Genomic DNA, 13,062 nt, shown 5'->3' with positions numbered 1-13,062 from the left:
CCTAATTGGATTGTGCAACATGAGTGCACTGAACTTGTCCAACAACATACCCTGGAGGAACAAAGTATTAATTTGACATTGTTTGCCAGGAATGTAATGTGAAGTCACAGATATGCTTTGTCTGGAAAAGGACACAGGAAATATTCAAGAGGGGAAATTTCAACATTTTGAAATTCAGGGTGTTTGCAAAATGGGAAGCAGCAAACAACCTGTTTCAAAGGGGAAGTAAAACATGTTCAAATGTAGACCTGACAAAAATAATCATTTATTTACATTAAGTAGAGAAAAATATAGTACAAAAGATTTTTTTTTCAGTGAGTCAAAGTGGACAGACAAAATAAATGTCAAATTCACCCAAACGAACAAACTGTTGAGGAATAAAACCACATTGGTGTGTGCAATTGCAAAACAGTGGCTTCAAAGCTCAAAGAAATGAGACAGCGGGAACAGAAATTTCAATCAAATGCACAAATATCAAATCAAAAATAACAGCGCCAATCTATGCATTTAGACATTTTACCCCCTGACAAATAATATGACATTCACACTGTCACCCTTTGTTCGAAAGGTATTTACCAAAAGTTCATGAAACCTTTTCAGCAAAACCACAGTGGAGAAAAGGAAACCAGTCAGGTTACTTCTCATCAACGACAGCCATGGGGTTGTCATAGGCGGCACCTTCCAAGTCATCAACATTTTTCCTGCGCATCTCTGCTGGAGGTCTTGGTGGCGGGTTCTGAGGGGGATTCTTAATGCTTGGAGCTGCCCTCCTGACTTCCACTCTTGGTAGAATGGGTTCCCAGTGTTCTCCGTGGATGGCCGCCTTAAATAGCAAGAAATAGATAGAAAAAAAATAAAGTAAGCAATCACCCCATTCTTCAAAATATAATCATATATATATTATTATAATATAAATATCATATTTCTTCATGCTGTGGACCATTTGCAAATGTAATTTTGAAAAGCAGAGCCACCTTGTTGGCAATCGACACAAGGACCAAATAACTGTCACACCTCTTCCTTGTCTGATTTCAGGTGTGCTGAAATCCGCTCTTGAAATATGTCTCAAGAGCTGTGTGTCATTTATGAAACAATCTCTTCCTTGTAACCATTTCCACCAACTTCCTGCATGGGCTGAACGAAATGTAAATATATACTGACGCAATATTTTACTTACTGAGAGGTAGATGAGGCTGGCGATAGCGAGGCAAACGCACCCAAGGACAGTAGCAAGCATAAAACCAGCAGGAACAGACAGCCTGGAAAATAGACGGAGGTATTTATTTCGGTCAATGTGACAACACAATAGAAAAGATTGTTTGGGAGGAATGTTGTCGAGCAGAGGAAATGGACTCGGATTTTCAACTCACGCTGCATGTAAAAAGGCTCTGACGTAATAATTCCTTGTCAGAGGCCCAAAAGCTTTAACACACACAGTGAAACAATACTGTCCCCTGAAAACAAAAGATAAGGAGAAAATGAGCATTAATCAATCATGCCACCATGTTAATTTTAATTCGATTGATGCAACGGCATCACTTACTTTCGTTCCACACCGGTGCCTTTTGCTCTTCTGCTTCTCGGGTATTCCAGCAGACATATGAAGACGCCGGCGACACTGCATAACGCTGTCAAGGATTTCTTATCGGACAGGTTTGTGCTATTACATAGGAGTTAACCTTCCTGAAATACTTTGCACATGCCACGGACATTTTTTAAGAAGTACACTTAAAGGGAAAGACAGAATATGAGCCAATCAAGTTGCAATAACAGTAATAAATATGTTGTCGTGTTTCTGCCATAGCATAAATATTAATTACAGCAGTACAGTAAGGTTATCCGGGCAATAAATGTATATTGGTATAACTGAAGAGGATATTTCCAGCCTATAAAGTGGACATTTTTACTGAGATCATTTGAGTTAATACCTTTAAGTGAGTTGGGCAAAGGATACATAGCATAGGCAGCAAACTGCCACCCTCTGAACAGCCCTGCCACCCCCACAATGCCTCCAGTCAGGAGAACTGCAACAAGGAAGCAGGAAGATTCATATCACATTCAAGGTCGCCCATTGAACATGAAAAAATAAATAAATAAATAAATAAATAAATAAATAAATACTTGAGTAATAGTGACATGAAAAATATATATATTTCGGGATTGGAATCTAAATACTTGTCAAATTTGATTGGACAACAGTTACAGCAAAAAGTGGCAATTCTTATCTGATCAAAAATATCAAATGAAAATAAATAAATTCAGTGTGAAAAGTGGCTGAACTTACTGAGTCCAGAAGCGAGAGCCTGCTCATTGGCCCACATAGCCCACTCGATCTTCCCCATGTTGCCTTCGGTGCACGTTCAAGGAGGAAATGTTTTCTCTGATGTGAAATGTTATGAGAAGTAAGGTTCGAACCTACCTGCGACACGCCCCCTTTGCGTCACTTCCGGTGAGAGCACTTCAAATGTGGGTCGATACATTCCTGCCTGTGATTGTATTTTACTTATTTTATTGAAACTAAAATAAATGGTTAGCATTATTTTTTATTAGTATATTGTGGTCTTCTACTATGAACACAAAATAATGTCATCTTACATGCTCTAAATTATTGTTGGTTAGAAATAAGTAGTCTGTCAAGATGTATTTCAATGGAAATCTGCCTTTTATTCAAAACATTTGACATTTAACCCAAAACATTTATCTGTATTAAACAGAGTAACAATGTGGGCAATAGATTTGTACAGTCTTTAATGTAAGTATGAGACAATGTTTCCAATTACATGATTAGATCTATGCACATTGTACAATCACATGAAATTTGCTGAAACAGCAAAAATAAACTGATTTCATGGTTTATTTGTGAACATGAATGAGAAATGAAATGTCTTCAATCTAAAATACGTCATGATCAATATTCAAAATTATGGTTCAGCAGCATCTAAGAAGAGCACATAAAACAACTTAAAACAGGAGATATAATCAAAATTGGAATCTGATAATGATCCCATTGATTTGTAGTGATATATAGTATTAGTAACAGTTTTTATGTTTTACTCCAATGTCCCTGCCCAGTAAAAGTTGTTTCTTCGGTAATCCATCAGGTCCAAGCAGATGCTGCGTGGAATCCTTCACAACACAAGGGCCTGGGCCAGGCTGAAACAAAAGAAACAAATTATAGCGTGCAGGACAGAATATATAGGAATAGTGTGAGTATTTGCCACAAACTTGATAAAACATAAAAACAATGTGGTCACTTCGTGCTATGTTGACAAACTGAAGATGGTACATCCAATTACAATTAGCAATTAAAATTAGCATTAGTAAATGGGATCACAGGTAGATTTTGTTTTGAAACGATTCCTAAATGTATAAACCGGAACGTCCACGAGTAATAAGAGTGACATGGATGAGAATTTGGTATGCATGTACCTTAGTGCTGATCATGTAACTAATTCCTCGAGGCATGGGCTCCAAACCAATTGCCTGTTTCAACTCCTCAGGAAGATCTACATGAGGAACTGGAAGACCTTTTACAAACCTAGACACAAGGAAGTTATATTTGCGGACACGGCCCAAATGGGATCACTCGTGAATTTTTAAGGCCAAAATCCTTCATTGGGGATCTAAATGACAATGGTCTACTCACTCGCTACCATTGGTTTCTGGAGGGAAGAAATGTCGGACTGCTTGAACAAATTCAGGAATGTGCTGCTCTAACGTGAATATTACCGCATTGGGTCCTGCATCAAAAGTGTAAGCGACCTTACAGGAAAACACAAATTGATGTTTTTTTTTTTTTTTATAGGAGAACTTGAAACTCACACACATTTTCACATCCTCATTAAATCACGTCAGAAATACAGCTGCACAAATCAAAATAGCAACTATGAGGAAGTTAGCCGAGTGGGGTTTTTGTTCACGGCAACCATTTAAATTACTTTTGATTTGCTTTCCTTTGAATGATATCTAAGTTTGCATCTTAAAATGATGAAAAAAAAAAACATGCTCACCCTTGTCTGCCCGTAATGGCTGTTGTATCGATGTACCAAGTTGATGACTTGATGAGATATACTGTTGAGGTAGAATATGGGAGGGTACGTGTCCAGGCAGGTGGCATGAAACTGGTTACTATCTTTCATGGTGAGTTCAGCGAATGCAGGAAAGTCTTTCCTGCGCACGGCTTTAATCATGTCAACCATGCGGCCTGGGACAACCGACTCGGCCCGATACTGCAAACACAGTTTTGGGGTTATTTCATCTTGCGCAAGAATTCAATCTGTTTTGTTTGAACAATACCACATTCATCTATTAAGCCATGTTTCCACCAAGTGCAAGTTCGGTTTAGCAAGTCCGGGACAGATCTGACATTTTTCCTTTGCCCGCAAATTGCATCTATTTTTATTGCATGGTGGAAACAGAGCTTTAGAACATGGGTTAAAAATAGTACCTTTAAGAGCCGACTTGTTTGTACACTAGTTTGCATGCCAGAAGTGCTGCCCACATGTTTCCGTTCAGCGCTGGCCTGTCAAACAAATACGCAATTAGAATAAACTGGCATAACTTGTACTGTTGCCCTGTTGTCATTTTATGTCCCTCCCTTCTTCAACGTAGTGCAAAAAAAAATCCAACATTCATACCACAAGTACAAGTATTCTCAGCTCAGGCCAATGAGTCTCTGGCTCCACCTGCTGGGCAAAACTATCCTTGCCGTCATTCTGATGTCCCATGAGCCACTGCACAAATCCGCCGTACATACTTCTGCAAGCACTGCCAGAGCCTTGACGAGCTACCAAGGACAATTCCCCTTCTACACCGAACGCCTGGGCCAGTGTGTATACTGCACAACAGCGGGAAAGAGTGTGTAAGATGCTTTGAATATCATCGATGTTGAATGCAACACAGCAACCCACCTAAACAAGCAAATCCTGCAGCAGAGGAAGCAAGTCCAGCAGCGGTGGGGAAATTGTTGACGGAACAGATGTGAACTTTGTGAGATAAGCCCATTGAGTCTAACCCAGGATCGTTATCATTACGTCTTTTCCTTGCAAGACGTCGAACTACAGGGACAGGACATTGAGATGTAAAGAATCCTTCATTTTGTTAGGCTCGATTTGGCTAAGCAGAAAAGAAAATCGTACTCTCTCTCAGACAGGACTGTAGTCTTGGATGGCTGATATCTTCCTCCTTGCCGTTGAGCCACAGTCGATCTTCTTCAAAAGACTTGCTGGTGGCCACCGTTGTGGTTGTCTTCAACTGAACATGGGAAACACAATACATATTTGCTCAACAGATGTACCTGTCCAAATAGTAATGGTCAGTAGACTGAGAATCCACGTTAAAATATGATTGTCTTTTTATGACAGGTGGTCTAATAAAATAGTCTGTATGTATATGGAGTGAGGGGTTCAATAAAAATAAGTCACAATGTATGTTGTAATGGTATTTTGTGGGCGCAGTAATTCAATGCACATCAACTTTTGATCGGAACTGGCAAATTTGTTTTTTCTTTTACGAATAACTTCACCAGCACATTATAATTAATGTGTCTGAAGATAACCATAGAATAATGTTTTGCCAACATCATTTGCCGACTTTTACTGAAGGAATTTCCCCCCCAAACAATCAATGATATTTAACTTTTTCTTTGTTTATTTTTACCTGATCTTGATGAAGTGTAACACTCAACGATGAGTTAATGGGTAGAATTAGGTCTTCATCTCTCTTCCCCCCTAAAAATACCATGTTATAAAATACAAAAACAATTATAGTCCAATACAGTCAGGGTTATTTTGAAAGTTGCAAGGGTGCGCAACAGAACAGATCTCTTGCAAAGAGGTCGATAAAGTCAAGACAATTTTATTTCTCAGGTGAGCCATAGTGATACTTACAGTATTTAACGACCGCTATATTGACAGGAGCCGTGCACGTATGTGTCTTCTCCATGTTGTCTTCGGGCATATTTCTACTTCTGTAGATCGGTATTAGTCAAATTTGTTCTAAATTTACAAATAAGATCTTGCCCTTAGTAGCTACGTTAGCTAACATGACTGACAACACCACAACAGTCTAAAGACACAACTGTCTTGTTCGTGATTGGCTGGTGTTGAACACATGGGTAAAGCCATAACCAATCAGAATTAGACCCTCGGTGCGAGCAGCCAATGAGAGATTATCTGACCACACTGGTGCGAAAACGGGCCATCAGACCCATCCCATTTACTACGATTTATGAATTTTGATGGTAAAATACAGATTTGAATTGATGTGCTACAAGTAATAAAGGGGCTTTAACACTTTGCCAACATTAGCATGATTTAAATATTTGATATACTCACATGAGCATGAGAAAACATTTGTCAATTAAAATTGAAATTTTAAACTCAGTTGAGACTCATTCTTTAGAACCTTATAGCTTAGATGTTTATATGCCGTGGTGCAAGATTTGACGTTGTGGGTATAAATACAACCAAGCTTGGCATGTTTTTAGGTTGAAGTATATACAATATGTACAACCTCGAACACATGACGCACTTGCAAAAAAAAAAAAAAAAAAAAAAAAGGACTAGAAAGATGTCAAGGCTTTTTTCCACTTTATTTTTTTGTAAACGTTTAAGAGGCATGTTTGCTTGAAAAAGAAGACCGAAATTGCTGGCCCAGACAGAAGAATGACTTGTAATACGAGTAATCATTGAACACATTTGCTTCTTCAGAAAGCAGTAAGAAAAAGAAACCTCATCATGAACGAGCAGGAGAGTAATCCAGTCATGTAAATTAAGAAATAAATGCAAATGTGAAATAAAACCGCAACTAAACATTATATTTGACACTGTGTGTATTCTATGCAACATCTGCTTTTGTCAATGCTTGTTTTCCCCTTCTGGTGTGTCACTTCCAGAGACACAGTGTAAAAACTGAAGCATTTTAGAGTACTAGCAGGAACACACTGGTCACAGAATCCCAGTGAAACGCATCGCCTTCTTTTCCTGGTTCATTTAACAGCTTCAGTTGCCATTTAATCTTCTTCCTCCTCGTCCGAATCCATCACTCTCCGCCTATTGAACTGAGATTAAAAAAAAAAGTGTTTTAATAAATTAGGATCTTGTTGCTAACTATAATCTGTAACCTATTAATGGAACATACTGTGACTGTTGTTTTTTTCTCTGTTTGCTTGCTGACTTTTTCTAAGATCTCAATCAAGCTCGAATCTGAAATCTGGCAAGAGAGGAAAATTATATGTGAGCAACACAGTTATGATACTGTCTCCAACCAAGTCGATTTATTATTATTATTATCCCGGAGGCGAGATCAGACAAAGAGCTATTTTCATCACTCTCGATTTTTCACTGATTTGTAATAAAAGAAAAAGACCCACAAAGTGATTTAACACATACTTTACATACAACAATGAAAAAATTCCAATAAATTTAAAGTATTCATTTATTTACGTACCTTTCCTGCCAATGATCCATACTGAGCCATTTGAATAAGATAATTCTCAACTGAACGTGCTTTCTCCGGCTTTACCAAAGCGAGACTGTTCACTGTGGAGAGAAAGAAAAAAAAAATTAATAGTCACGATGGACAAATACCCCCAAAATTGGCCTTTAGTAAGAAATACGAACAGCTTGATGGAATCAAATATTTTTTTCCCATTATTATTATAATGCTTAGGAATGTATCAGGGAATATACAATCACTCAAAGTATGAAAAAGTGAACAATTATTACAGTGCACCATTAAGATTGATTACACTTTACCATAGGAAACTGTAAGAGCCCCCCAAAAATGAAACATACTGCACAAATGTGGTATAAGGACCTGAAGTCCACAAGTATGGCTTATGCTCGCAGTCTCCGTCTTTTGCTACCGTAATGTAGCGTCCGAGATGGTAACACAACGGTTCCTCTTGGATTAGTGGCGCAAAGTATAATGTTGTTGTTCACAACGCTGTGTTTGGCTGAAGTGGACAAAAGGTTCTGCTTGTAATATCATAAATAGGACGCCGACTATATCATGGCAATTTTAACATCGCAGTTGTTACATCCCTAGAATTTTATAGAAAAGACTTACACCTGGCACGTGCAGACTGGTCGAGAATTTGGGACAATATGGAATTCCTCATCTCTGTCTCTCTGTGAATAAAAGACCGCCACATCCGTTTAACCAGACAAGCAACAATAATATTTTGAAATTCCCCAAGTTAAAAGACTGTAACTCTTTTTTTCCCCCCTTCTTCTTGGGTGTACCCTATTGCTCCTTTTTCATTTCTATTACATGCACTGGAAGGAAATCTAGATGATCTCACCTTTGTTTGGACTCCTCTCCTTGCTGATTCTTTGATGAATTCTGAAGAAGCATAAAACACACTCATCTTAGAAAGCAAAAATGCAGTCAATACTCTGCTTGGACAATATTACTATTGAACTCTGAGTAAAGATCCTCAAATTAACATTACAATATAGAACTCTGTAGTGATATGGTACTGTATTATTTAAAACAGATATATGTATGGATATGTAGTGATCATCAAATATTTTCAAAGTCATGAGTGGGAGTAAACCAGGGCCGAGTATTACACGTTTATGCAGCAGAGAGGAGCTAATCCGTTGCATTGATTCTAATTTCATGCTGAAAATGTTACATTTTTAAACCACGTTTGGCCTTTTACGTTTAGTTGAGGCACTATAACATTTGTTGATATCATGCAAGATTACACCCAGTCAGAGATTGAGAGGGGTGTGCGGTGTCATATTGAAAGCAAGCTAGTTAGCAATTTGCTAAAGATTCAGTAACTACAACCATTTTATAAACTTTGCATATTACACTTCACGAATATTTGACGGGAGTTTCACTTATAAGCAAGACATAGCGAAGTGACCGGTGATTTATTACAGTCTCTATGCCAATTTTAGTCTAACTAACACGCAGCATTGTTTGCTAGGCATCTCCTTTTTAGGGAGGCTAACGCGCTTCCAGAACACTTCCTTTGTCCTTACCCCGTGCTTTGCCTGGAGTTCTGCCATTCTTTGCTGTCTGATTGCCTCTAATTCGTCGTCCGCCATGGTTTTTGTTAATGTGGACTGAAAAGTACAAGATATTGGAAAGAATATGAACGCTACAATCGCATTGCAAGGCCCTGGTTTACTCAGGGGGGTGTAATCGAAGCCGAGCACCGATCCACTCCAGGCTAAAGCTATCGAACACAGAGCTACACTCTATGACGTCTCCAAAAACCTAAAGATTAAATATACACTAATCTAAGATATAGTAAGTTAAATGAAAATACACGTTTATAAAATAACCTTGATTTCCGGCCGGCCGAAAAGTCTTTAAAATATATCAATATGTTATGAATGAAGTTGTGATATTTTAAAAGCTGCAGAAATGTCAGTAACTTTTTTCCATTGTTACAATGAAATGGATTATGAAAGAGTAGCGTTTGCAAAGCGGTGAAAGATGAACAATAAAGAAGCATAACTTGTGCCACCGAAGCCGCCTCTGGAGCGCGACCCTGGTCTACCTGTTTGTTTGGCCTACGGAGATTCCCACATCACTTACAATGGACGGCGGCCTCCACCCGTTTCCCCATTACAGGTGAGGCGACATAACTTTTTCCCACTGTCTAAAATTCTTCTGCAATGAACACATTTGATTAAACTTTATATACATGTCCCCAAATACCTAAAAATGATCGCGTATGGTCAATACAAATATTGCAACTTGCTTTCAACACTTTTTGGGCGTGCAAAAGTTAGTTATCCTCTAGTGTGTGCGGTCAACGTTGAAATACTGCATGAAAAACATCAAATCGAAAACGAGGCGACAGGATAAATTCCACTGTATCTCATTCTCAAAAAAAGAGTCAGAAAATAATTGTTTTAAAATTTAAAACTTTTTTTCCGACTCTATACTCTTTTGAAGAGTACTTACAAAAATCACTCAAATATCACCAAAATAAAAATCTCAGAATAATTGTTTTAAAATTTAAAACAATTATTTTCTGACTCTATACTCTTTTGAAGAGTACTCACAAAAATCACTCAAATATGACCCCCCAAAAAATTTCAAGGGTGATAGTACTGGGCTAGTGCAAACTACTGTATACGCTGTCTGCCATCTATTGGTGATTGGCGAGATTACATTTGTAACTTTTTAACATTAATTTGAATGTTTTTTCAATCTGTTGACTGTTATTATTTCTTTTTACCAGGGGTAAAAAAATGGTGACAGTCCACAATTTCTATGAGCAACATATATTTGGGTTTGTTGAAAAAAAGAAAGAATAAAACCTTTTAAAATGTGTGTAATGTGTTGTTTTGATCATCTTTCAGACATCACACACAAGAACAGTAAGCACACACATGCAGATTTTTTTTCTCCATCATTTTAGAGTTTCTCACATTTTAAAAATAATTGATTTGTACCCCTCTTCAGTCATTCCTTTTACAAAGCGATACAAATTATGTTCAGTACCACGTTTAATAATCTGATTCACGATCTAAAACACACAAAGTATGAAACGTAAATTCAGTGTATCACCACCATATTATTTAATAAAAAAAAAAAAAAAACTAATACTGGTTGTAATGCCCTTTTCTTGGAAATAATCTAATTGTTGGCACATTTGTGTTTTGAGTACAATGGTTATACAACACATGTCAGTCAAAGTGAGAATGGGATAAATGGTTCCAAGAAAGAGCGATGCCAATTACCAAAGGTCACCACACACTTGACCTCTAGCTTCCTCTGTACGTACTATACGAGAATGGACTCAAGAGCAGCGGTATGTGGTACTTTTGGTCTGGGTTGCTTATCGTGAAGACAATCTGAAACAAAACAAATTTAAGCAAATGTTTTAAACTGTCATGTTTTGTATGATAGTCTATAAATTAACTGCAGTAGAAACATTGGAAAAACGTCAAGAAATGAAATTATTTAGGTCTTCCTAGTAAGTGTCAGAACATCGAAACAATGTCTCACCTCAGCATATGGGTAAAAGGAGGTCTCCCCCATGCTTTCCCAGTACTGAGCAGTTTCAAATCGCAATTTGTATACGCCGCACAGAAAGTCCTGTTTTGTGATGAGTCCCGGGAAACGGCCATCAGCATTTGTGTGGCTGTTCAGAGAAAAATTTCAAAAACCATGAAGGATTTTATTCACGACACGACAGACATGTAAAGAGAACCAATTCCACGACGGAAAATCAAGTTAATTTCTAGTCCTCTCTAGACAATGATGACTTCTCAATGGATTTTATTTAAGGTTGTTTTATTACTTCGCATGTGATCACATTTTCTGTGCTAGAAATCCTGCAAAAATACTTCTCGGCAACAACAAAATCTTCCTTCAGTGCAGTGCCGTGCAAATAATGGCTGACAAATGTTGGTCGCATTTGCACACCCCTGGTTTGAAACCATAATTTGAAACCCTAACATAAGTTTCAAACCTTACCCGTAAATTTAAACCCCTAATTTGAAACCCCACTTCAAGTTTAAAATACTAAACCCGATTTAAAACCTTAATTGGAAACCCAAACTATTGTTTGTAACCCTAATTTGAAACCATACCCGCAATTTGAAGCCCTTATCTGATTTTGAAAGCCTACTTTAGAACCCTAAAAACCTCATTTGAAATCCTGCTTTTGTTTTGTTTTGTTTACATGGTAACTGGTTGCGTGAGTGCACTTTCTATTCATGTAGAAAGAGCAGCTTAAAAGAGGAAACATTTCCATTCCACTATGCACTCATGTAGCGAGATATGAGGATGCTACCCGCTGTGATTGGCTGGTGACTAGTCCCGCTTACTTGCCAAAGTCAGCTGGACAGGCCCCAACCCTAGTAAGGACAAGAAAACGGATGGATGGAAATTTTACCCAGTGTTAATCAACAGCCAGGTCTCAGTTGATGGCTCCAGTCGATGTAGGCTTAGGGCTATGTTGACCCCCGGGACACCCTTGGCGGTGTTCAGCACGTGTGTGGTCAGAGGACTTGCCATTGCTTGGATCTTTTAAACAATCACATCATTAGATGGCAAGACAGACAGACAGACAATCATTCCAGACTATTAATGCCACATATATTACATTCTGAAGGAGATAGGTTTGTCAACCCTTTGCAAAGAGTGCTAACAATGACCTTTTGTCAAGCACACAATATGCTTACCTTATTTTCAGGTAAAATATGACTCTTGAGTCGCTGTAGCCTCTTTGTACTCGTGCGTACTGATGAAAACATTCCCGACTTGTCTTTTGTCAGCAGCAAACCGGTTGTGCAAGAACTAAGCTCCTCCCCATATTAACTTGCAGCACTTTGGAATCTGTTAAAGTGGGCGGTTCTGAACCACATGTAGATGAGCACAATACATACTATCATTTTAAGGTTATAGTCTTCAGAGTATTCTAGATGTGTGTAGTGCATTTGTATTATCTGTAGTGTATATATAGTTAAGAAAAAAGAAATTTGACAGCCAAAACCCAAAAAATAGCTTCCACAGTAGGAATTATTAATCCATATCGGTTTGAAATCTTGCCAATGGTTGACAAAAGCTCTCGTGTGCAAACGTGCTGGGCTTTCATTCCATTAAACAGTTGTGCTCTCTGGCTAGTTTAAAGGCTGCACTCTGTTTTTCTTCCTGCTTTAATTTAATACTGTGCTTTAGTCCTTTTAATCCTGGTCTAACTCAAATCTATTTTTTGTTATTGAGCCACAGTAAAATGCAAAGACGATGTGCAGTGGTTCAGAATGGCACACAGTGAACTTGTCTAGTCTTAAATCCACCACAAGAACAAAGGTAAGTCCACCAAAAGAGTAAAGGTAAGGAACCTTGTTCTTTTTTTTTTTTTTTTTTTTTTTTTTTTTCTACAGTTTTTCATTTATTTGAATTTAGGAATGTTTCTCTTATAAATATTTACTGTATTCATGACTCTACTACTACATTATCATTGGTTAGTGATCACCTGTATTTTAAATAAGTATTCCATGTATGTCCCAGAGATTTGTCTCAACATTAGACAGTGGTGCCTTGAGATAAAAGTTTAATGTTCCATGATAGCTCTCATAACTC

The 13,062-nt window shown here is 37.9% G+C and overlaps 4 protein-coding genes across 5 annotated transcripts; all 4 read right to left on the bottom strand.

Annotated features, from left to right (window-relative positions):
• Positions 1 to 243: 243 nt before the first annotated feature.
• Positions 244 to 2,423, bottom strand: cyba (cytochrome b-245, alpha polypeptide). The gene is made up of 6 exons (XM_085908541.1): positions 2,285 to 2,423; positions 1,955 to 2,024; positions 1,544 to 1,618; positions 1,371 to 1,454; positions 1,178 to 1,259; positions 244 to 823 (listed from the first exon to the last, which is right to left on the bottom strand). The coding sequence occupies exons 1-6, from the start codon at positions 2,340 to 2,342 to the stop codon at positions 635 to 637; spliced, it is 558 nt and encodes a 185-aa protein (XP_085764667.1). The 5' UTR covers positions 2,343 to 2,423; the 3' UTR covers positions 244 to 634.
• A 239-nt stretch (positions 2,424 to 2,662) lies between these two features.
• On the bottom strand, positions 2,663 to 6,070 carry mvda (mevalonate (diphospho) decarboxylase a). Its single transcript, XM_085907562.1, has 10 exons — positions 5,889 to 6,070; positions 5,659 to 5,729; positions 5,139 to 5,253; positions 4,911 to 5,057; positions 4,638 to 4,837; positions 4,448 to 4,522; positions 4,011 to 4,229; positions 3,647 to 3,762; positions 3,430 to 3,538; positions 2,663 to 3,153 (listed from the first exon to the last, which is right to left on the bottom strand). Exons 1-10 carry the CDS (start codon positions 5,956 to 5,958, stop codon positions 3,031 to 3,033), a joined length of 1,245 nt encoding a protein of 414 aa, XP_085763688.1. The 5' UTR covers positions 5,959 to 6,070; the 3' UTR covers positions 2,663 to 3,030.
• Positions 6,071 to 6,573: 503 nt separating this feature from the next.
• Positions 6,574 to 9,591, bottom strand: pdcd5 (programmed cell death 5). Of its 2 annotated transcripts, XM_085908544.1 has the most exons (7): positions 9,521 to 9,591; positions 8,997 to 9,080; positions 8,306 to 8,346; positions 8,071 to 8,132; positions 7,450 to 7,541; positions 7,141 to 7,212; positions 6,574 to 7,060 (listed from the first exon to the last, which is right to left on the bottom strand). In XM_085908544.1, exons 2-7 carry the CDS (start codon positions 9,060 to 9,062, stop codon positions 7,013 to 7,015), a joined length of 381 nt encoding a protein of 126 aa, XP_085764670.1. In that variant the 5' UTR covers positions 9,063 to 9,080; positions 9,521 to 9,591; the 3' UTR covers positions 6,574 to 7,012. The 2 variants fall into 2 exon arrangements, with proteins under 2 accessions (XP_085764670.1, XP_085764669.1); XM_085908543.1 differs by lacking the exon at positions 9,521 to 9,591 and having other exon boundaries at positions 8,997 to 9,207.
• Positions 9,592 to 10,385: 794 nt separating this feature from the next.
• Positions 10,386 to 12,275, bottom strand: uraha (urate (5-hydroxyiso-) hydrolase a). Its single transcript, XM_085907336.1, has 4 exons — positions 12,162 to 12,275; positions 11,873 to 12,003; positions 10,981 to 11,116; positions 10,386 to 10,826 (listed from the first exon to the last, which is right to left on the bottom strand). Exons 1-4 carry the CDS (start codon positions 12,231 to 12,233, stop codon positions 10,737 to 10,739), a joined length of 429 nt encoding a protein of 142 aa, XP_085763462.1. The 5' UTR covers positions 12,234 to 12,275; the 3' UTR covers positions 10,386 to 10,736.
• Between the last annotated feature and the right edge of the window lie 787 nt (positions 12,276 to 13,062).

The sequence above is a fragment of the Syngnathus leptorhynchus genome, chromosome 3, assembly GCF_054491065.1.
Source record: "Syngnathus leptorhynchus isolate UIUO chromosome 3, UIUO_Slep, whole genome shotgun sequence".
NCBI classification, from domain to species: Eukaryota; Metazoa; Chordata; class Actinopteri; order Syngnathiformes; family Syngnathidae; genus Syngnathus; species Syngnathus leptorhynchus.
This window is presented reverse-complemented; position numbering and strand designations above follow the sequence as displayed.